The sequence below is a fragment of the Ascaphus truei genome, chromosome 4 (genome assembly GCF_040206685.1).
Source record: "Ascaphus truei isolate aAscTru1 chromosome 4, aAscTru1.hap1, whole genome shotgun sequence".
Lineage (NCBI taxonomy): Eukaryota > Metazoa > Chordata > Amphibia > Anura > Ascaphidae > Ascaphus > Ascaphus truei.
This window is the reverse complement of record NC_134486.1, coordinates 8,175,554-8,199,857: the sequence shown is the minus strand read 5'-3', so window position 1 is coordinate 8,199,857 and position 24,304 is coordinate 8,175,554. Positions and strand designations below refer to the sequence as shown.

Here is a 24,304-nt window from a genome sequence, read left to right as displayed (position 1 = left end):
GATAAGGGGTCGCAGTTCATGAGTGAATTGCTCCAGTGTCTCTGGGATGCGTGTGGGGTGAAGCACCAGCGCACGACCCCTTACCACCCCCAAACCAACGGACTATGTGAGAGGTTCAATGGTACCCTGAAGCAGATGCTGTGAACATTTATAGAGGCAGAGGGGAAAGACTGGGAGATTCACCTGCAGCATTTGCTGTTTGCGTCCCGAGAGGTACTGCAAGAATCCACAGGCTTCTCTCCCTTTGAGCTGCTATATGGTCGCAGGGTACGGGGACCTCTGGACGTATTCCGTGAGGGATGGGAAGGGGAGACTACAACTACTGATGCTTTTGTGCTTCAGTATGTGATAGATCTCAGAGACCAGTTAGAGATGCTCATGGGGTTAGCACAGGACAAGCTTAGGGCTGTTCAGACCAAGCAGAAGACTTGGTATGATCAGAATGCCCGTAGCAGAGAGTTCATCCCAGGACAGCAGGTACTTGTTCTCAAGCCCATTCAGGAGAACAAATTAATGGCTGCCTGGTCGGGACCGTATCCGATACTGCGAAAGATGAACGAGTGCAACTATGTTGTACAGGTAGATGCTGAGACAGGGAGAAATAAGACTTATCACATCAACATGCTGAAGGAGTACATAGCACCGAGTGTGGCGTCGGTGCTGGCCATTTGCAGCCCACCGATGGGGGATCCGGTGAGCAATGCTCTGCCTGATCTCCTGGGGGAGGCTAGGCAGGGAGGTACCATAGAGCAGGTGGAGATAGGGGCTCAGCTGAGTGTCAGGCAGAGAGCAGAAGCCAGGGCTATGCTAGAGAAGTATAGGGCTCTGTTCTCAGACAAGCCAGGGGATCTGAGACCTCTGCATAAGCATGCTTATAGAGTGTCAGCAGAGGTGAAGGTCAGTATAGAGAGGGAGGTAGAAAAGATGCTGGCCCTAGGGGTAATTGTACCGTCCCAGAGCCCTTGGGCTTGTCCGGTAGTCCTAGTTCCTAAGAAGGACAAGATCACCCGGTTCTGTGTGGACAACCGGCAGCTCAATGCAGGCACGGTGTCAGATGCCTACCCCATGCCCCGCATGGATGAGTTGTTAGATGAACTCGCGGGGGCAAGGTATCTGACGACTATGGATCTCAGCAAAGGGTACTGGCAGATCCCTTTGACCCAGGAGGCTAGAGAGAAGTCTGCATTTATTACCCCAAGTGACCTCTATGAATTTCTAGGGATGCCATTCGGGATGAAAAATGCACCGGCTACCTTTCAACGCCTGGTCAATCGCTTGCTGGAGGGTATGCAAGGGTTTGCAAGGGCATACTTGGACGACATTGCTGTCTTTAGTAATTCGTGGGACTCACACTTAGGGCATGTAGCTGCGGTGCTAGCCAGGATTAGGGAAACGGGACTCACGTTGAAACCCACCAAGTGCTTAGTGGGGATGGCAGAAGTATTGTACCTAGGGCACAGAGTGGGTGGCGGGCATCTTAAGCCAGAACCAGCTAAGGTGGAAGCTATAGTGCAGTGGCTCCCAAAACCAAGAAGCAAGTCATGGCTTTCCTAGGCACCGCAGGCTACTACAGAAAGAATGTCCCTCAGTATAGCGCCATTGCCAAACCCCTGACTGACTTGACCCAGAAGCGACAGTCTGTGCTGGTAGTCTGGTCTCCTGCCTGTGAGGTCTCGTTTCAAGCATTGAATACTGCACTAGCCAGCGCCCCCATACTTGCTGCTCCAGACTATGCAAAAAAGTTCCTGGTGCAGACTGATGCCTCGGACTATGGCATTGGGGCTGTACTCAGCCAAGTGGGGGAGGAGGGCAGTGAACACCCAGTGGTGTATCTGAGCCGCAAGCTGCTGCCCAGAGAGGTGGCATATGCCACCATTGAGAAGGAGTGTCTGGCTATAGTGTGGGCTCTAAAGAAGTTACAGTCATATGTAGAAGCACATGCACACCGCTGGTAGGTGCTGGAGGGGGGTACTTATCTGCCGGTGCGCTGTATCCAGGGAGGTCCAGACATCCCAGAGGTACTTGAGCAAAGGAATGGAAGCAGGCACACGGTCTTACTAAAGGTGCAGTTTATTGTGCCACCAAAATTTATTTGGTGGCACAATAAACTGCACCTTTAGTAAGACCGTGTGCCTGCTTCCATTCCTTTGCTCTAAAGAAGTTACAGCCTTATTTGTATGGCAGACATTTCACGGTAATAACTGACCACAATCCTTTGAGTTGGTTACAGAGGGTGTCGGGGGAAATGCTAAACTTCTGCGATGGAGTCTTGCCTTACAGGAGTGGAACTTCACCATCCAGCACAAGAAGGGAAGTGAGCATGGTAATGCTGATGGCCTTTCCTGCCAGGACAGCCCTCAGGACTTACTAACTTCAAGAGCTGGCAGGTCAGCCCAGCCACCGAACGGTCCCTTCGTTTTGAGTGGGGGAGGTGTCCCTTCGTTTTGAGTGGGGGAGGTGTGACGGGGGAGGAAGGGGTTAAACTGATTTGCTATGCATTACTGTGTTTGCCCTGTCCCAGCCATTTTTATCCCCCATTTGCAGGCCATTCCCTGCCTGCCAGGTTAAAAGGAAAAAATGCATTGCTTGCCATACCCTCTAACCGACACATGATGGCAGTCTAGCAGCTGGCATTTCAATGAGAAATACTAATTCTAGAATGAAAGCACCCAGAAACCTGATTTTTGAGGTGCAAGTACAGTAAGACAAGACATGCGCATACATATCATTTTTACAGTTATGACACGAATAGAACATGGCGTTTTATTAAAGTGTGTATAAACTGCAGATTGTAAATGTAAGGCAGGAGTTATTTTTTGTAAGTCCAAGCAGGAATTACTTGGACATCCAGCTGTGATATGGGTGACTGAGCTGGGGGTATTTTTATGACGGAGCCTCAAAGGGATCGCTGAATTAGCATCTCCCTGTCTAAAAGAGTGTCAGTTATGAAAAGACCCAGCAGACCCATAATGTATTTAAAACTGACATACTGATGCACAGCAGATGTCAGGCTAGTGACCCCTCCAGGTCAAAAATCAGACTTAGTGGTGCCAAGATATGGGTGTAGCCCAGGTATGCTAAGTGGCATGTGCGTTATCCTGACCCATGCGCCCTGCCCACCGGACAGCCCTTTTGACCAGTCTTATGAACTGTGGGTAACTTGGGTATTCGTGGGGTTTTTTGTTCCCACGAGGGGGATTGTATCCACATGTTAAAGATAGCTTTGGGCAGTCTATAACTGTGGCTCCCCAGGTATCCCCAGTGTGATTCCTGAATTTTAATCCATGATGTAAAGATGCAAGGCTTTGTTCCAGCACAGCAGCAACTGGTCCAGGAGTGAAGGGGTTAATAACAACATAACCACAGGACTTTTAAAACCAAGGCTGCATTTCTTGCACTGGCAAGCAAAGGCCAATTTCTTTCGTTCCCTTATCCCAGTAAGTGTTGTTTTAAGTGTATTCTGCAGATGTCGTGTGTTTGTCTATTAAGGAAATAAATCACAATTTATTTTTGCAACTTGTTCTGTTCAATCAAGTACCCAGAAATATAAATGTGTTGATAAAGTTGGTGTCATCGTGACAATCAACGTCAAGTCTCCTTTGGGTACTAGACTATTGTGGAAGGATGCCTACCACGCTGCCAGAGGGATGCCGCCTGCACCGCTTATATCATGCTTTTTGCGCTTTGGTGTGTTACCTCCCTTTCCTCCTCATAACATCAATGTGTTGTATATTCTATGCTATTTGTCTGCTGCACTTTGCAGCGTTATCAAACACCTCATACACCCTGAATCAACATATAGTATAAAATATGTTATACGGCTTAAGCCCTTTAAGTTTATTGCAAGTTGGTTGGTGAGTGGGACAGGAGCTTTAAAACTGCTCCTCTGTGCCTTCCTTAGAAAGTTTCTATTGGCCATATACAGTATAAGCAGGTCATCCTGCTCACTTCCCTCCTCAGTATATCTGAACTGGGGGGTTCCCCCCACCCCCACGCGTATAAAATACCCCCACTTTACTTGTTAAAAATAAAAAGCCTTTTTTAAGCTTGTTGACTTCCTTAAAAAAATATATATATATTGTAATGTCCGATAAACAATAATGTTAGTTTCCTTAAAATTACATGTTTATTTCATGTTGGGAAACAGAGACTGGGTTCCAGTCACTTGATGATATCATCCTACTTAATGCAGAAGACTCGGCAGAAGGTCAAGGAAAGGTACTTTGCTGAACATCATGATCAATACACAGCGATGTCAGATAAAAGTTAGGAGCTGGGCCATGCGTACCAATGATTCTGCATACTACGTTTCCACTTTAATGAGGGGAAATGGTGGCCAGATTCTTATAGCCATTATATTAAAACATAAAAAGCTTTTCCTCACCATGGTTCTTATAGGTTCTCAGTAGGATTGCACATCTGAGGCGGTGACAAAACTGATAGTACTCTGAAAATAAGTCACCACCCTGGTTTTATTCATTACATTTCCCCTCGGAAATGATGGCTATTATGGCCCATATGTACTAAATGGTGCTATTCGATAAGATGACTTTCAGTGCTGGAAGACTCCAATCTCTTGCGTGGGCTGTTATACAGCGCCAGGTTGCTAATGAGCAGCAGCACCACTTAGTAAATATATGGCCCTAATTTGTTAGGCAGCAAAAACATTTTCTAACGCTACCATTGGACAGTTCCCTTGGGCCTGTCCGATCCTATAAAGAAACGAGTCACTGTGCCGGGGATAACATTGAGACGGAGATATTCACACCAAAAACATTTTTTTTGAACATGCAAGTTGAAAAGAATTGAATCTTTAAAACCAATAAAAAGGATTTGTGATTTTATTTTTCACCCTTTGAGCCACTGCTGCGCATTTCCAGAGAGGATCAGGACTTTTATAGGGTCACTAAAAATAATAATAATAATCTGCTCTCAAGCTCAAGACCAGAGAGGGGAGGTGGGTGTCCTGTCTAACTCGAGCACAGAGAGGGGAGATGGGTGTCCTGTCTAACTTGAGCACAGAGAGGGGGGGTGGGTGTCCTGTCTAACTCAAGCACAGAGAGGGGGAGGTGGGTGTCCTGTCTAACGCGAGCACAGAGAGGGGAGGTGGGTGTCCTGTCTAACTCGAGCACAGAGAGGAGGAGGTGGGTGTCCTGTCTAACTCGACCACAGAGAGGGGGAGGTGGGTGTCCTGTGTAACTCGAGCACAGAGAGGGGAGGTGGGTGTCCTGTCTAACTCGAGCACAGAGAGGGGGAGGTGGGTGTCCTGTGTAACTCGAGCACAGAGAGGGGGGAGGTGGGTGTCTTGTCTAACTCGAGCACAGAGAGGGGGGAGGTGGGTGTCCTGTCTAACTTGAGCACAGAGAGGGGAGGTGGGTGTCCTGTCTAACTCGAGCACAGAGAGGAGGAGGTGGGTGTCCTGTCTAACTCGAGCACAGAGAGGGGAGGTGGGTGTCCTGTCTAACTCGAGCACAGAGAGGGGAGGTGGGTTTCCTGTGTAATTCGAGCACAGAGAGGGGAAGGTGGGTGTCCTGTCTAACTCGAGCACAGAGAGGGGTAGGTGGGTGTCCTGTCTAACTCGAGCACAGAGAGGGGAGGTGGGTGTCCTGTCTAACTCGAGCACAGAGAGGGGAAGGTGGGTGTCCTGTCTAACTCGAGCACAGAGAGGGGGAGGTGGGTGTCCTGTGTAACTCGAGCACAGAGAGGGGAGGTGGGTGTCCTGTCTAACTCGAGCACAGAGAGGGGAGGTGGGTGTCCTGTCTAACTTGAGTGTAGATAGGGAGAGGTGGGTGCCCTGTCCAATTCAAGAGCAAATAGGGGAGGAGAGGTGAGTCTCCTGTCTAACTCATGCACAGAGAGAGAGGTGTGTTTCCTGTCTAACTCAAGCGCAGAAAGGGGAGGTGGGTGGGTGTCCTGTCTAAAAGCTGCTTTGTTATGTGCCAAAACGCCAGATACAGCAGAGCCGCCTGCACAATGCTGCACCGCTTCGACTCCACCACCTTTCCCAGGGACTCGCACTGCTCCCTTCCATGCAGCTCGCACTGCTCACTCCCCAACCCTCGGGCCTCACCGCCTGCGTAATTACAAATTCACGGAGAAGGAGCTGGAGATCCTTGTGGACCATGTGATAGGAAATTACACAAGGTTGTTTGGCTGCGAGGCTGGCAAAACCCCTACCCTTACCAAGAATGCCCTCTGGCAAGCCATGGTAGATGAAATAAACGCCCAAGGAGTGGCTTGCCGCACGACAGAAACGGTCAAAAAGCGATGGGCGGACGCGAAACGCAAGATGAAGGAGAAGCTGAAAGAGGCTGCGGAGCACGTAGCGCAGACCGGGCGTCAGCCCCCTCAGCGTCTGAGGTTAGCGCCATACGAGCGGAGACTGAAAGACTTCTTCACTCAGAAAATCGGCAAGAAAGTTCAGGGGAGCAGCAATGCCAGAAAGCTGCCTGAGGCAGATAAGGCTGGTAAATAATCTTATTATCAGACTTTTATTTACTGTAGGGGGCATGTGTTTAGTGTACTGGATATGTGGCAGAAGCTTCTGGACAATAATATATGTCCTTTTCTTATATACAACATAAGAGGGAAAAGGAGAAAGTGCAGGGCCGTGTTGATCCTTCTTCCATGTAGTAATGCAGGAGGCGGAACGAGTAGGGGGTATGATACCTTTTATTGGACCTACAAGTAGTTGAAATGTTACAAGCTTTACAACCTCTCAACCTCATCAGCTGTGGCAGAAATACAAAACACAATATAATATACAGTGTATGTAAGAGGGGTATCGTGTTATAACCAGATCTCCCTCTTACTGTATATTATTTTGCCTTTTGTATTTCTGCATACCCGATGAAGGACCCTGAGAGGTTGAAAAGCTTGTAACATTTCAACTACTTGTTGGACCAATGCAAGGCACCCTACCCCCTTCTCGCTCCACATCCTGCGTTACCACATGGTAGAAAGGGACAACACGGCTACCCACCCATCTTTGCTCATACAACACACAGTGTACATAACTCTGACACCAGTCCTGCTTTACATACATAGTAAGATAGTATACAGATGTCCTTAGAGTTTAACCTCCTTGCTTCTAACATTCTAACTGGGTGAGATACTTATTCTGTATTTGTAGTTATGTGGATTTAGAGGAAGAGAACAAATAACCTCCAGTGAAATATTTTTATATCTCACAAAGTGACTCCAGTAATGGCAAACAGATTTCTCCCTGGATCAATCTTCCTTTTTATGTTTAACTAATTAGGCATGTCCTTGAATATGTCCTTCGTAAAAAGATGTCCAAACTATTCCTAAATATAGCCATTGCACCTGCCATCACTGTCTCCTTTGCAGGTGCTAAATGCCACCCCCAGTGGCAGATTAAAAATGTTGCCGCATATAGACACTTACCCTGGGACGCCGCCTCCTGCAGCGCCACCCACCTCCTTCTGAAGCATCGTGGCGTCAAATGGCGCGGCAACGTCACGACGCATTTCCATGAAAACACGATTCCATGTGACTTCACATTGTCATGGCAACGCATCGTCTTGTGTCATCGCAGGGTCATTTGGCGCCACGATGCTGCAGAAGGAGGCAGGTGGCATGAAGGAGAAGGTAAGAGGCCCTTACAGAGGCCCTACGCTGTCCCCCGGCAATCAGTGTGGAAGAGAGCGGGGCCTCTGTGTGCCGACCCCACATTTTGCTACCCTACGCCACGGCCTTATGGGAAATCCGCCATTGCTCTTTCCTTAGTTGCTTGTTAAATCTCCTTTCCTATATTCTCAAGGATGTCATTTGTACCGTCCTTGGTATGGAAAGCTCATTGTATTGACCTTGGACATGTTTGTAAATAGGAATCATATCTCCTCTTAGTTGCCTCTTTTGTAATGTGAACAATCCGATAGTTCGGATAGTCTCTCTTTGCAAGTCGCACCTTTCATGGCCTTTATTAACCTGGTGGCTCTTCCCTGCACTTTCCCAGCACCATAATGTCCTTGTAGAGTTTACAGTCTAATGTTGGTGCTTGAGACACAAGGATATACTGATGCAGCGGCCGTTATTCGAACACATCACGGCGCCGATTTTGACTTCTCTGCGGTTCCCCACGCAGCATGAACGCGGCAAATCGCCCAGGCACCCCCGCTTATCCCAGGCACCCCCGCTTATCGCGGATGTTTTGTTTGAATTTCATGGATTCTGTTTCTTCGTTTGCAATAAAATGGATGAATTGTACTTTGTACAGTACTTTGCTACTGTGTCACTGTGCTACTGTGTCACTGTGCTACTGTGTCACTGTGCTGCTGTGTCACTGTGCTGCTGTGCTGCTGTGTCACTGTGCTGCTGTGTCACTGTGTCACTGTGCTACTGTGTCACTGTGCTACTGTGCTACTGTGCTGCTGTGTCACTGTGCTACTGTGTCAATTTCATGTTTTTAAAAGCCAGAACACTAAAATTAGTTTTTCTGCACTTGCCGCGCTCGCATCTTAGTGCGGGAAGGCTGTACTTCATCCCGCGGTTTCAAATCGGTTATTCCGATGTACATGACGCGTGAAGTATTCGAATAACGGCCGCTGCAACAGTAAGTTACTTAGTTACACAGTAGATGAGGTTGAAAAAAGACATATGTCCATGAAGATCAGCCTATGCTACAGTTAGACGACAGATACTTATCCTATATTTGTATTTACAGTATTTTGATAAAGGTTATGGCGGTAGGCATTACATTGAAAACAGCCGAATTATAAACGTCTGCGGTAATTATTGGTGCAGTGCCTCCTATTCAATATGGTGATTAGTGAACGGTGCACAGGTAATGCACACTTGACAATACCGTAGCTTCCATTCAAGTCGATGTAAGTTTCTGCATTGTTAACTGTGTGATTAAGCTTCTCAAAGCGTTAGTCACGTTAAAGATGTTTGTTGCATTATTCTTGTGCAATTTTCTTTCCTGTCAGTTTCTCACCTGACCTCAGACGGTGAAGCTTTTCAGTAGTGTTCAGTAATGAGATCGGTAGTGTTCGGTACCGAGATCGGTAGTGTCTGGTTCTGTGCTCGGTAGTGTCTGGTACTGTGCTTTGTAGTGTTCGGTACTGAGATCGTCAGTGTTCGGTGCTGAGGTTGGTAGTGTTCGGTACTGAGATTGGTAGTGTTCGGTGCTGAGATTGGTAGTGTTCGGTACTGAGATCGTCAGTGTTCGGTGCTGAGATTGGTAGTGTTCGGTACTGAGATCGTCAGTGTTCGGTGCTGAGATTGGTAGTGTTCGGTACTGAGATTGGTAGATTTTGTTTATGAGATCGGTAGTGTTTGGTACTACTGCATGCCTTGTAGTGTTCATTACTGTGTACGGTAGTGTTCGGTACTGTGCTCAGTAGAGTTTGGTACTGTGCTCGGTAGTGATTGAAACTGTGCTCAGTAGTATTCGGTACTGAGATTGGTAGTGTTCGGTACTGTGTTTGGTAATGTTCGGTACTGAGATTGGTAGTGTTTGTTACTGAGATTGGTAGTGTTTGTTACTGAGATTGGTAGTGTTTGTTACTGAGATTGGTAGTGTTTGTTACTGTGCTCGGTAGTTTTTGGTACTGTGCTCGGTAGGGTTTGGTACTGTGCGTGGTAGTGTTCGGTACTGAAATCGGTAGTGCTTGGTACTGAGATCGGTAATGTTTGGTACTAAGATTGGTAGTGTTGGGTACTGCGATTATTAGTATTTGGTACTGAGATCGGTAGTGTTCGGTTCTGAGATCACTAGTGTTCGGTACTGAGATTGATAGATTTTGGTACTGAGATCGGTAGTGTTCGGTAATGAGATTGGTAGTGTTCGGTAATGAGATCGGTAGTGTTCGGTACTGAGATCACTAGTGTTCGGTACTGAGATTGATAGATTTTTGTACTCAGATTGGTAGTGTTTGGTACTACTGTGTGCTTGGTAGTGTTAATTTCTGTGTTCAGTACTGAGATTGGTAGTGTTCGGTAATGAGATTATTAGTGTTTGGTACTGAGATTGGTAGTGTTTGTTACTGAGATTGGTAGTGTTTGTTACTGAGATTGGTAGTGTTTGTTACTGAGATTGGTAGTGTTTGTTACTGTGCTCGGTAGTTTTTGGTACTGTGCTCGGTAGGGTTTGGTACTGAAATCGGTAGTGCTTGGTAATGAGATCGGTAATGTTTGGTACTAAGATTGGTAGTGTTGGGTACTGCGATTATTAGTATTTGGTACTGAGATCGGTAGTGTTCGGTTCTGAGATCACTAGTGTTCGGTACTGAGATTGATAGATTTTGGTACTGAGATCGGTAGTGTTCGGTAATGAGATTGGTAGTGTTCGGTAATGAGATCGGTAGTGTTCGGTACTGAGATCACTAGTGTTCGGTACTGAGATTGATAGATTTTTGTACTCAGATTGGTAATGTTTGGTACTACTGTGTGCTTGGTAGTGTTAATTTCTGTGTTCAGTACTGAGATTGGTAGTGTTCGGTAATGAGATTGGTAGTGTTTGGTACTGAGATCAGTAGTATTCGGTACTGTACTTGGTAGTGTTCGGAACTGAGATTGTTAGTGTTCGGTACTGAGATCGGTAGTGTTCGGTACTGAGATTGGCAGTGTTTGGTACTGAGATCGGTAATGTTGGATGCTGAGATTTGTTGTGTTCGGAACTGAGATTGTTAGTGTTCGGTACTGAGATTGTTAGTGTTCGGTACTGAGATTGTTAGTGTTCGGTACTGAGATTGGTAGTGTTCGGTACTGAGATTGGTAGAATTCGGTTCTGAGATCAGTATTTTTTAGTACTGTGATTGGTATGTGCTTGTTAGGGTTCGGTGCTGAGATTGATAGTGTGTGATACGGTGCTCAATAGTGTTTGGTACTGTGCTCGGTAGTGTTTTATAGTGTTTGGTACTGTGCTCGGTAGTGTAGGGTAGTGTTTGGTACGATTCTCGGTAGTGTGTGGTAGTATTTGGTTCTGTGCTCTGTACTGTGCGATAGTGTTTGGTGCTGTGCTCGATAGTGTGTGGTAGTGTTCGGTACTGCACTTGGTAGTTTTCCGTAATGAGATCGGTAGTGTTCAGTAATGAGATCGGTAGTGTTCAGTAATGAGATCGGTAGTGTTTAGTACGGAGATGTGTATTGTTCGGTAGTGTTCAGTACCGAGATCGGTAGTGTTCAGTAATGAGATCGGTAGTGTTCAGTAATAAGATCGGTAGTGTTTGGTAATCAGATCGGTAGTGTTTGGTAATCAGATTGGTAGTGTGTGGTAGTGTTCAGTTGTGTGTGGTACTGTCCGGTAATGAGATCAGTAGTGTTCAGTAATGAGATTGGTAGTCTTCAGTACTGAGATCAGTAGTGTTCGGTACTGAGATCGGTCGTGTTCGGTACTGAGATTGGTCGTGTTCGGTACTGAGATTGATAGATTTTGGTACTGAGATCGATAGTGTTTGGTACTACTGTATCTTGGTAGTGTTCATTTCTGTGTTCGGTACTGAGATTGGTAGTGTTTGGTACTGAGATCAGTAGTTTTCGGTACTGTACTTGGTAGTGTTCGGTACTGAGATTGGTAGTGTTCGGTACTGAAATTGGTAGTGTTCGGTACTGTGATCGGTAGTGTTCGGTACTGAGATTGATAGTGTTCGATACTGAGATTGGTAGTGTTCGGTACTGAGATCAGTAGTGTTCGGTACTCTACTTGGTAGTGTCGGAACTGAGATTGGTAGTGTTTGGTACTGAGATCGGTAATGTTTGGTGCTGAGATTGGTAGTGTTTGGTACTGATATCGATAATGTTAGGTGCTGAGCTTGGTAGTGTTCAGTACTGAGATTCGTAGTGTTTGGTACTGAGATTCGTAGTGTTTGGTACTGAGATTGGTTGTGTTTGGTACTGAGATTGGTAGTGTTCGGTACTGAGAACAATAGTTTTTGGTACTGAGATTGGTAGTGTTCGGTACTGAGATTGGTAGTGTTCGGTACTGAGATTGGTAGTGTTCAGTACTGCGATCAGTAGTGTGCTCGGTAGTGTTTGATACTGTGCTCGGTAGGGTTCGGTGCTGAGATTGGTAGTATGTGGTATGGTGCTCTATAGTGTTTGGTACGGTGCTCAGTAGTGTTTGGTACTGTGCTCGGTAGTGTGCAATAGTGTTTGGTACTGTGCTCGGTAGTGTGCAATAGTCTTTGGTACTGTGCTCGGTAGTGTGCAATAGTGTTTGGTACTGTGCTCGGTACTGTGCAATAGTCTTTGGTACTGTGCTCGGTACTGTGCAATAGTCTTTGGTACTGTGCTTAGTGTTTGGTACTGTGCTCGGTAGTGTGCAGTAGTGTTTGGTTCTGTGCTCAGTACTGTGCAATAGTGTTTGGTACTGTGCTCAGTACTGTGCAATAGTGTTTGGTAGTGTGCCGTAGTTTTTGGTACTGTGCTCGGTAGTGAGCAGTAGTTTTTGGTACTGTGCTCATTAGTAAGTGGTAGTGTTTGGTACTGTGCTCATTAGTGAGTGGTAGTGTTTGGTACTGTGCTCATTAGTGAGTGGTAGTGTTTGGTACTGTGCTCAGTAGTGAGTGGTAGTGTTTGGTACTGTGCTCAGTAGTGAGTGGTAGTGTTTGGTACTGTGCTCAGTAGTGAGTGGTAATGTTTGGTACTGTGCTCGGTAGTGAGTGGTAGGGTTTGGTACTGTGCTCGGTAGTGAGTGGTAGTGTTTGGTACTGTGCTCGGTAGTGAGTGGTAGTGTTTGGTACTGTGCTCAGTAGTGAGTGGTAGTGTTTGGTACTGTGCTCAGTAGTGAGTGGTAGTGTTTGGTACTGTGCTCAGTAGTGAGTGGTAGTGTTTGGTACTGTGCTCAGTAGTGAGTGGTAGTGTTTGGTACTGTGCTCAGTAGTGAGTGGTAGTGTTTGGTACTGTGCTCGGTAGTGAGTGGTAGGGTTTGGTACTGTGCTCAGTAGTGAGTGGTAGTGTTTGGTACTATGCTCAGTAGTGAGTGGTAGTGTGCCTGGTAGTGTGTGGTACTGTGCTCAGTAGTGAGTGGTAGTGTTCGGTACTGTGCTCGGTAGTGAGTGGTAGTGTTTGGTACTGTGCTCAGTAGTGAGTGGTAGTGTTTGGTACTGTGCTCAGTAGTGAGTGGTAGTGTTTGGTACTGTGCTTGGTAGTGAGTGGTAGTGTTTGGTACTGTGCTCAGTAGTGAGTGGTAGTGTTTGGTACTGTGCTCAGTAGTGAGTGGTAGTGTTTGGTTCTGTGCACAGTAATGAGATCGGTAGCGTTGGGTAATGAGATGGGTAGTGTTGTGTAATGTGTGCTAGTGTTGTGTAATGAGTGCTAGTGTTGTGTAATGAGATTGGTAGTGTTGTGTAATGAGTGCTAGTGTTGTGTAATGAGTGCTAGTGTTGTGTAATGAGATTGGTAGTGTTGTGTAATGTAATGGGTAGTGTTGTGTAATGAGATTGTTAGTGTTGTGTAATGAAATCGGTAGTGTTGTGTAATGAGATCGGTAGTGTTGTGTAATGAGATGGGTAGTGTTGTGTAATGAGATTGTTAGTGTTTGTAATGAGATGGGTAGTGTTGTGTAATGAGATGGGTAGTGTTGTGTAATGAGATTGTTAGTGTGTGTAATGAGATTGGTAGTGTTGTGTAATGAGATGGGTAGTGTTGTGTAATGAGATTGTTAGTGTTTGTAATGAGATGGGTAGTGTTGTGTAATGAGAAGGGTAGTGTTGTGTAATGAGATTGTTAGTGTTTGTAATGAGATGTGTAGTGTTGTGTAATGAGATGGGTAGTGTTGTGTAATGAGATTGTTAGTGTGTGTAATGAGATTGGTAGTGTTGTGTAATGAGATGGGTAGTGTTGTGTAATGAGATGGGTAGTGTGTGGTAATTTTGGAGATCTGTTTGATGTAAAATATCTCTTGTGGGGACGCCAATATGTCTTTCTTGCGTTGGCATCGCTGCAGCAATAATTCCTCGCCTAGAGATGAGTTCTTCGTTTCTCTAGACACACAGTGTGTATTGTATTTCTGCGCTATCTGCCGACTCCCTTTTCATTGTTAAACTTTGAGGGCTAGATTTGTAAAACTATAAATCATTGTGAAACCCCCAGAGGGACCTGCAACGTATTTCCTGCGAGTTACTGCACAGTCGTGCGCTTTCACTCAATCCCATTTGATAAGTAGGACTGCACCTTTAATGAGATGAACCATATTAATGAAATCCACAGATATTGTATGTGGACATTGTTACAATATGTGCCTATAATCCAAACCACATATGTAATGAGCCTGTTCTTTTACACAGACATTACGTGTATGTAATGAGGCCAGAGTAGCCAAGGCCTTACTTAGCCATTGATTTGGTTTCTGTCTAATTCCTAAAATCACATTTAAATCCCATATGAAACCGCCCTTGCCAAAGATTACAAATGACAACTAACTTTCCGTCACAAGGAGAAGTGAACTTGAGCACTCACATGAAAACAATAATAGAAGCCGTATTTTTTCATGCATAGCTCACATTAAATACATTAAATAAAAAGGGGGATATGTTAGGAACGTTCACATACATCAAGGGTGTCGGTAGGATGGAAGATTTTGTCAGATTAGGAGGAATGCTAAAACAAGAGGTGATCCTTTGAAATTGGACGGTGGGGGGCTAATCGGAAACCCAAAGACTGAAAGAGTAGTCTATTTTAGTGCAGCCGCCAGGTAGAGTTGAAGAGGACTAATACACTAAAGGAATTATAAATATTTAAGGGAGAAAAAGCTGGGTGGACTTTCTGTAGCTGTCAATTGTGTCTGTGTGTTAAATCTAGGGTTTTATCTGTGTTTTATTCGGCTTGCTTTTTTTCTGGAGTTAAGGCTGTATTTAGTAAAGAGTGTTTCTTTATCTGTATAGGTCCTTCACGCACAACATCCCAGGAATCTATGGAATCAACACCACCTCCTCCACAATCTAATGACCCAGGGGAGGAGTCCAGCGAGGAATCGTGTGAAGAGCCCGTCTCTTCTTCACCCGGTCATAAGGTTCAATCAGCGGTGACATTGGAGCTACAAGACATAGTAGAGAAGCCTGACCTGCCAAAGGTTGACCTCAAGGCAGAGACTCTGGGTGGAGATAGCACAGATACATGTCACAAGACGCATGAGCCACATAGCATGGTGCCCACCCAGCAGCTGCTCCTACAAACACAGGATAGGCATTTTTCTGCTGTTAATGTAGCTCTTCGCAGACAGTCCAGCACTCTTCGCCGAATATCCTCACACCAGAGGGAGTCAAACATTTTAATGGAGGAACAGAATAGCATTTTATCACAGATTGCAAACTCCCTGAGTCTCCTGCAAATCCAGCAAACCAATGGACTGGCAACATTAGGAAACATCATTCAGAAGGGAATAGATGTTATATGCCCTACATCAAATGTTTCAACTGTGCTGAGTGAAGGCAGCGTACGAACTATGGAACACCCCAACATCCACACTGGGCCAAGGAAGCCGATGGGCAGGTTTACAAGATCCAGTGGGGAACAGGCTCCTATCCCCCAGAAAAGGAAAATAATCTAGTGGCTGTCATTCCTGTATTTTATTCATGTGAATGTGTTATGTTTGTGATCATTTTTATGTTTGTTTTATTGATACATTTAAATGTAAAAGTGACTGTGAAAATAGTACGTGCAAGCAAAATCATGTACAAATATACACTTTTGTTTCTTTTTAAAACAACACTTTGGTTTGTGTTTTTCTTAACTTACATGTTATGCAAGTTCCCACTGCAAAAATACTCCTGAGTAACCCAAGCTTGTCATGTTTTCTGAAAGGAGCCCCAAACTCCCGGAAGGTGATATTGGTTACTGCTATATTAGCATAGATTTGTTGGGCTTTTCTACATATTAACAATCTGAGCTGCGCTGGGATGCCACCTGATGCCTGCGCCTCTGGGATGCCACTCAATGCCTGGTCTCTGGGATGCCACTCGATAAGTGGGGCTCTGGGATGCCACTCGATAAGTGGGATTCTGGGATACCACTCGATAAGTGGGGCTCTGGGAGGCCACTCGTTCAGTGGGGCTCTAGGAGGCCACTCCATTCCTGGGGATCTGGGATACCACTCCATACCTTGGGTTCTGGGAGGCCACTCCATGCATGGGGATCTGGGATTCCACTCCATACCTTGGGTTCTGGGATTCCACTACATGCATGGGGATCTGGGATACCACTCCATACCTTGGGTTCTGGGATTCCACTCCATGCCTGGGGATCTGGGATACGACTCCATGCCTGGGGTTCTTGGATGCCACTCAATGCCTGGGTCTCTGGGATGCCACTCTATACCTGGGGCTCTGGGATACCACTTCATGCTAGGGGTTCTGGGATGGCACTATATGTCTGGGGTTCTGGGATGGCACTATATGTCTGGGGCCGATACACACATCCCATTTTTTTAATCCTAATTTACATATTGTGTGCTAAATGAGGCAGATGGTGTGATACATGTAAATCTCACATATCAGCTTTGTTATTATTCTCCTCCTGGCTCAACATTTCAAGGTCTTTTAGTCCCGTACATTTTTTTGACATACAACATGCATGATTTGAGTAGCCGTTCTCTGCAGAACGTTTAATGTATGCATGTCCTTATGGGGACATGGTCTCCAGAACTGATCGCGCTCTTTCTGCTGCTCTCTTTCCCATTACAAACAGTATCCATGCTTGCTAATGTCACGTTGCTACTGACTGTAGATAAGGGGTGTAAGTTCCTTTTGTCCCTATGTGCCAGATGTTCAGAGTGGACACTAATCCAAGCATTCGGGCTCTCCATGCGCCATGACTACCTCACTGGTCCCTTACATCATCTCCTGCATTTTCCCATGGGGAACATAACATTATTCCAGTGTATTCTGCTGTACACTGGACACGCCGGCAGAATGAATGTAATGTTAAGGGGCAGTCCCACTGGGCAATATAGAAAGCAAAGCTCTCAGCCATGTCGCATACTTTCTTTCATAATAGAAGCTGTATAGTGGCTTTGTAAATTCATACTCCGAAGACCTTACAGAGGAAAAAACTCCACAGCATATCACCTAATGTGCAATAGCAGTGAGAAAGACAAGGAAAATAAGCGCTCCCAGTGACAATACTATAATGATAGGGTTAATAAATGGAAATCTGTTAGTGAAAAAACGCCATAACAGATCAACTAATGTGCAACAGCTACTGGTGTCGGTAGGTACCGGGTAACCGTAGAAGTGATGCAGCTTTTCAAAAGTTGCATTGTTTTTTGTTAAATGCTTGTTCTACAGTTTGTTAAAACTTTAAAACTCCACTATACTGGGGCATGATGAATACAGAAAATACTCCTGTTGTATCCTCATGTCTCACCAAGTTCTTCATGTACAGTATGTTTCAGCCTCGGAATTACCCGTGTCAATAAAAGCGTAATCACTGGTTTAGTCCGTAGTGAAAAAGAGTGACTGCGGCGCTCCCTCACAAAGTAATAAATGCACATACCGTAATATTCAGAGGAACATAGAAATATACCAGAGAATCGTTTATCCTGGCCCATAGTGTGCTGCTGCTGCTCAATCAAGGAGGATCTTCCCTGGATCCTTGTCAGACGTTTAGAGAAAAGTCGAGGTGAGCGCATGCGAAAGAGAATAAAAATACTATTCAAAGAATGCAATATTTTGCAAAGATATAATCACAGTATTAAGTGAGGGGGGATGAAAGTAATATAAATGATCAAACAGTACTCACACGGCCATGTGTGAGACTAACACACACAAGGTTTTTCTTTGGACACTAATAGTGCCTCCTTTCGTCAGTGGATGTCCGGACCCTCAGTCTTTAGGTATCTTGCAGATGTGGACGCCCAGCGTCTCTCACAGCAAGCCCATAGAAGGAAGAAAGCCACTGACAAAGTATCGTAAAAACCATACAATTTATTGTTATTGATTAAAAATGAAGTATATAGTAACTCACATTACGTGAATGGTTTCTCCGGTATACAGTAGGTAGCCCCACAGAGCCTGCCGGTAACAGTGACTCCCTTCTTCAATGTCCGGATGATAGGGCTGTAACCCGGATGCCCGCAGTGGCTACGGTAGCCGATGATGATCAAGAAACTCCACGTCAGAAAATAGCAGTGAACCTGCTTAGAGCAGTTAGAAACAACATATTCAACAATATTAAAAGTGGTGCAATAATATGAAATGACATTAGTGCCATATAAAAAGACCTCGCAGCAGAAATACTGTAGTGTCTTAGTACATCAAGTGCTTTATATAATTCACTATAGATTAATTATTGACTGTAAGAACTACTATATAATCTCATTGGCAGTCAGCAAAAGTAAAACGAAATTTTAAAAAGTAAAAACAAAATATCACATAACGCATAACAAACAGACAACGCATAAAGTATTCGACGCAAGATGGGGTGACTCGAAAAAATAGCAGATCTGGAAACAGAGGGAGATGGCGAGACTTAGTAGACATAGTAATACGTATACAACCAAGGAATCAAATGAAGGCCCCTATCTAAATATCTACGTTCAAACCTCCTGGTACGAAGGTTTTTCATTTATATATCCAGTAGGTTTGTTTCTGCGCCAGTTTAGCAAGTCTGTCCCCACCCCGCCAACTAGCAGGTACTTGCTCGATTGCACTGTAGGTGAGGCCCACCAGGTTACTGTCATGTTTCAATTGACAATGCTTAGGTACCCTGTGCGTCTGCAGTTGTTTCCTGATGTTGCCCATGTGCTCCAGTATGCGGACCCGCAGTGGTGTGCAGGTGCGTCCCACATACTGGAGTCCACATGGGCACTGGAGCAAGTACACCACAAAGGAAGAGTAGCAATTAATTTACTTAATGTATCCGAAGACTTAAACACACTGGATGCTAGTCTATTTTTAATGTTGTCAGCCTTCCTAAAGATCACGGTGGAATATTCTCCAACCACCTGCGATGATGACAACTATTTTTTAAAAGGTAATTGTTGCAATCTACTTCCTTGAAGAAGGTCTTGGTCTTAATCAGACCATCTTCAATATAGATTGCAAGATCCAGGAAATCAGTTGTGGTCCTGCTCCACTGGGAAGTAAAAACCAAATTCAGATCATTCATATTGATGTAATCAATAAAACTATCCAGGTTCTCTTCACCGCCTTGCCAAATAAAAAACACATCATCAATATACCTCTCTTTTGGTGTCCCGGTTAGTTGTAGTATAATTTTCTGCCATTTTTCCTGGTTTCCTTCCAGATAATCGCTTTCATCTCTCTTAATTTTTTTATTTTTAACCTCTAATATATTCTTCTCAAGAGTATCAACCTCCTCTGATAGAATATTATTTCTTTTGATAAAAACAAGATTGTCAGTCAATGGTTCTAACGTTTCTCTTATTGTATTGATCTCTGTATCAATCTCTGCAAGTGTGGGCGGTTTTCAGGTAGGATTATTGATTGGTTTAATATCGATGTTGTATGGCTATATAAGCACAATTAACAGCATTGTTGTACATTCCATCTCCCACGCAAGACAGGTACTTCGTCACACTCAACAGATGAACACCTTCTCTCGCATCTTGCAGTCACTTTGTCCCTGACTAGGCCCCCCACAGGCTTGAGGCCCTTGGGGCTAGTCGTCACCCCCTGATGGGGTGCTGTAGATCCATGTCGCTCACTCTGGAGCAGGCTACATCCTGGAATCTCACAAACTCCATTTGTGTAGGAAACATCTTATATACCTAGGGGGGGAGGGGTTAGTGACTCTGCCCCAAAACTGGGCAGGTCTCAGGGTGGAACAGGCATCACCCCATGGTGCTGACACCAATAACCACCCCCTCAGACATGATGCTTTCAACGGCCACTAGCCTGAACCTGGCTATGGCTACATTCGGATACAATTAGTAGTGTGCTGCGGGATTCTCATGCTGGCTCATGAGGAAGGATTTAGCCCTAACACTGCCTGCATTTACCAGGACTTATGTGCCAGGGCCAGGAAACTCATAGCCAGGAGCACTAGGCTACAGAGGTAATATCATATCAATAATATATTTTGTACAGGTAACAAAAATAAGACACTTGGCAAACACCCCCCCCCCTACACCCTCCCCCTCCCCCCGTATGTCTTTCCCGATACTTTACGATATTAGCGATTCCTGTAAGCTCTCTGCGGGTTTCTTCCCCTGTCCTGTTTCTTTGCGTCGTTTTTTCTGTTTAGGAGTTCCAATAGATTCTCCCGTTAGGTCTTTACTTAAAAGGGTATACTGTAGGTATTTTTTATATTCCCGGTACTCCGAGCCCTTTCACCTACAGGGACAATTCGTACTTGTCTTTCTAAGTCTAACATCAGACGCTATCCTCTGATTAGTGGCTTCAAACATCCACATATTATTTCATGGTCCCTTGTGTGAATCGCAAACCCAATTGGCAAACGGCAACTAAAGCACTACTGTTACTTACCTGACTCCGAGTTTCAGCCAGTGATGACACTGGTTCTCTGCCATGAGTTTTCTCATAGAGGACACTGATGACCAAGTCCCAGTCTCTGGCTTCTGCCAATGTAATTGACAATCCTGGTGGTAATAAAGCATTAACCAAAGCTTGTTTTTGCTGTGGAAGGGTGTCGGATGCACTCCATCCAAGGCATGTGTTCTTTTATTTAGCCATAGTGCTAATTCTCTATTCTGAGTGGGTAAGTGTCCTATTGTGGCTTTAATGTTTGACATGGGTATATTCCCATGGAATGTTGCATAGGTACTTGGGGCTGACCTACAAGTCCCCTACCAAGTGTCTGTTGCTAGATAGTTCTTAAAATAGTTATTTCTGCAATAAAGTTTGTCTCTCCGCATTTACATTAGCCGCAATAGCAGGTATTTCATCCACAGCTAGTTGTGAATATAGATATGATATTGGTGATCCCCATTGCTCTCCTCGAATTACGGCCCATGCCTCATAATTCCTGTAGCTATCACTGGATTTCCTCCTAATATCATGATTGCATCATTGTAAGACAGATCTTCAATAGTGTGTGTATAATTAGCAGCTCTATATTCATAGTTAGAAGCTATTGCTACACCACCAGCATCTGTCAATCCTATCTGAATATTATTATACTTGGCACCTTGACCCCACAATCCAAATTGAATCTCCAGCAATATAATTTCATTATTCCTTACATCTTTTGCCTATTGCATGGTCAATATTTAATTCAATTTGTGAATGTTAGCAAAATTAACAGCCATAATCTTAGATCTGTTCCTTCCCTTACGTATAAAAGGCCTGCAGGATAAAATATGGGTAACCTTTACTTAATTTTTACAACTCTCGGTGTCCCACGTTGGGCGCCAATTGTCACTGGATCGCAACTTTCCTTTCCCAGAAAAATGGTTATATTCTGACACTAAGTCAGAAGCACTGATTCTCTGTGTGATATTTGTGGAATGCTTCTACACTTGTATTGTATTGTATTGTATGTCTTTATTTATATAGCGCCATTAGTGTACATAGCGCTTCACAGTAGTAATACATGTGGTAATCAAATAAATAACAGATAATATAAATAACAGATCATGGGAATAAGTGCTTTAGACATAAAAGTAACATTTCGGAAGAGGAGTCCCTGCCCCGAGGAGCTTACAGTCTAATTGGTAGGTAGGGAGAACGTACAGAGACAGTAGGAGGGAGTTCTGGTAAGTGCGTCTGCAGGGGGCCAAGCTTTATGTATCATGTGTTCAGAATGTTCACAGTGCTATTCGTATGCTTCTTTAAGCAAGTGTGTCTTAAGGTGGGTCTTAAAGGTGGATAGAGAGGGTGCTAGTCGGGTACTGAGGGGAAGGGCATTCCAGAGGTGTGGGGCAGTCAGTGAAAAAGGTTTAAGGCGGGAGAGGGCTTTAGATACAAAGGGGGTAGAAAGAAGACATCCTTGAGAAGAACGCAAGAGTACTTATAATATAAGTATCGTAGACACAATGAGAAAAGGCTTTGAGAGTGTAAATAATAACAATATTTATTTATAGTATATAAAGAGATAACATGAGATTATATAAATTCAGTATATATATTTGCTAGGCAAGCGTTATGTGAAATAATTATATATGCTTACGTAATATAAAATGAGGAAGTACATACAATACACAGCCCGTCTATTCTTCTTGGGCTGTGCCTATAGTGCCGTCGTTGCCGACGGCGACACGGCGGGTGACGTCGCCGTCGCAACCGGCGAAAGTTATGTTTCGCCTGGCGGCGGGGTCGCGGTATTCCGGCAATTTGATTTGTTACGCGACGGCCCTTGAAAAGTCAAATTTTTCCGGCTTCAGATTTTCGCGGCGTCGCTTGTCGCCGTCGCGTGCACTATAAGCGCACGAGGCGGCGGCGGCAATGTATTTGTTTACGGGCGACATCGCCATCGCCGGCACTATAAGCGCAGCCTTGTGCTCAGATCAAGGATCGGTCTAATCAATTCATGACTATTACTCTATAGGCAATTAGTACTTCCTCTTTCTTATAACATTGATTTGCATTTCTGTGCTCCCAGTCAAATCCTCGTCCAATCTCACTTTCTGAGCTAACCTGACTATTTCTTCCTATTGAGACCAAAAAAACCTTTCTACCATTGTCACGGGAGACAAGGCGATTTACACCTTGTTACCGGGATCATACACTGAGCAAACAAGGTAATGAAATAAATTGTAGTTTATTCACATAAATTCGCTTACACACAATGATACACAAAATACAGACAAAAAGACACACTTACTTTGTGACTGGGGTTGAAAACTAGACTTTCCTAGGTGCAGGGAACTCTATAGAAGAGTTTACCCTGCCCGGGACTTAACACGGAATCTTCTGGAACCTAAATCGGCATAAAATTCCACACGCCACCGCTACCTTCTCTTCTGAGAACTAGGTCCCTCCTGACTGCGAGTTTCTCCAAATCTCCTGGAACTCAAATCGGCATAAAATCCCAGCCGCGTCCGCTACGGTCTTTTCTGAGAACTTGGGACTTAGACTCTGGCGGGCAGGCTTTTCTGGCTTGAAATCGAAGCCGGTTGCTCTGCTATTCGCTCAGAACTTTGAAAAGCCGCCCGCGCTCTTACTACCGGAGGACTACAATCTGATTGGCTCACCGATTCTTATAGTATTCTGAGTTTTATTCACAAAACTCAGTAGCGAATCGACACGTGGGAAAATTCCCAAGCAACCAATCAGTCAAACCGCCTAGAAAAGCCGGGCCAGCGGGAAATCTGAAATAGCCAAGGGACATGCGCAAGCTTGCCACCTCTCTCCCTGGCTATCTTAATGCTACCTGTTGGGACAGGCTCCACCAGGTCTGGCAGAGCAAGGGGCAGCCGAGACAACTGCCATTGATCTCCGGACCTGGTACTCCACCTTTCCCCGCTGACCAAATGCTATTCTCACCTCTGGGCATCCTCTGACTGCTTTGAACTCCGATGTCCAGGAGACTTACCGGCGCCTATGGTTTTGCTCGGGCAGTCTGTTCGGACATTGGTTCCGAATGTAAAAAGCACATTATATTTTAATAAAGTATATATTCACTATACTCCTGAGTCTTGGGGAGCAGGGGACAGAAAGGGAAGTATGTTGTAGTTTTATTTCTATCTGCCTTATTCCCCATACACTATCTTTTGGACTCAGTCTGGACTCTCAGAGATATTGCCGGGACAATGTGCCTACATGTATCCGAGAATCAGGCATGATTCCTGGGTACATTTATGGGGAACCAACAACTCTGGACCCCAACTACCTAGGCACATTCTGACAACAATTCCTCCGCAAACCCCCCCCTTGAAACTCATACCCTATCAATCCCTGCTCGCTGGCACGCCCGGAAAGGGAAAAACACAAAAAATACTTTTATTACAGACAGTACAACAGAATAGTACAATGTTACTGGGCTCAAGAGCTAACTCTCTTGGACCCTTATACACGGATCAGGGGTAACCAAAATGGGCTTAACCTTTATTTGAGAGCCTGGTTACCCCTTACCATCACAATCATTTTCTCATTTGCCCTGTAAAATGGGGCTTTGCATTGCTTTTCTGATTTTTCATTTGTATAGTTAGTTCCCTCTTGTGGTTATCATACTTCCTCATACAAGACAACATCGGTGAGTACTCGATTCTTAAGTGTCATTTGCGGTTGTCACGGGAGACCAAGACTTTTAACACATTTATATTTTCATGGGATCATTTAACTAGCAAAGATACACTTATTAAACAAAATGGGGTTTATTCATGCAAAGATGCAAACATATAACAAAACACACAATACACAGGTAAAATACACATCACACTGGGGGTTTGGTGGGGAGACACTAACATACCTCAGTGCAG

The 24,304-nt window shown here is 44.8% G+C and overlaps 1 protein-coding gene across 5 annotated transcripts in view; it reads left to right on the top strand.

Moving 5' to 3' along the window:
* The window catches only part of LOC142492556 (uncharacterized), a 199,422-nt gene that overhangs the window by 161,915 nt on the left and 13,203 nt on the right, over nt 1-24,304 (top strand). The window contains exons 10-11 of one of the 5 annotated variants that reach the window (XM_075595259.1): nt 5,952-6,467; nt 14,850-15,658. The exons of 1 other annotated variant lie outside the window; for it this stretch is intronic. In XM_075595259.1, coding sequence (XP_075451374.1) covers nt 5,952-6,467; nt 14,850-15,514 — 1,181 coding nt within the window. In that variant the 3' untranslated portion in view covers nt 15,515-15,658. Of the gene's footprint in view, nt 1-5,951; nt 6,468-7,558; nt 7,612-14,849; nt 15,659-24,304 lie in introns of those variants that run through there. 3 more of the 5 variants (XM_075595258.1, XM_075595262.1, XM_075595261.1) reach the window with 3 other exon arrangements.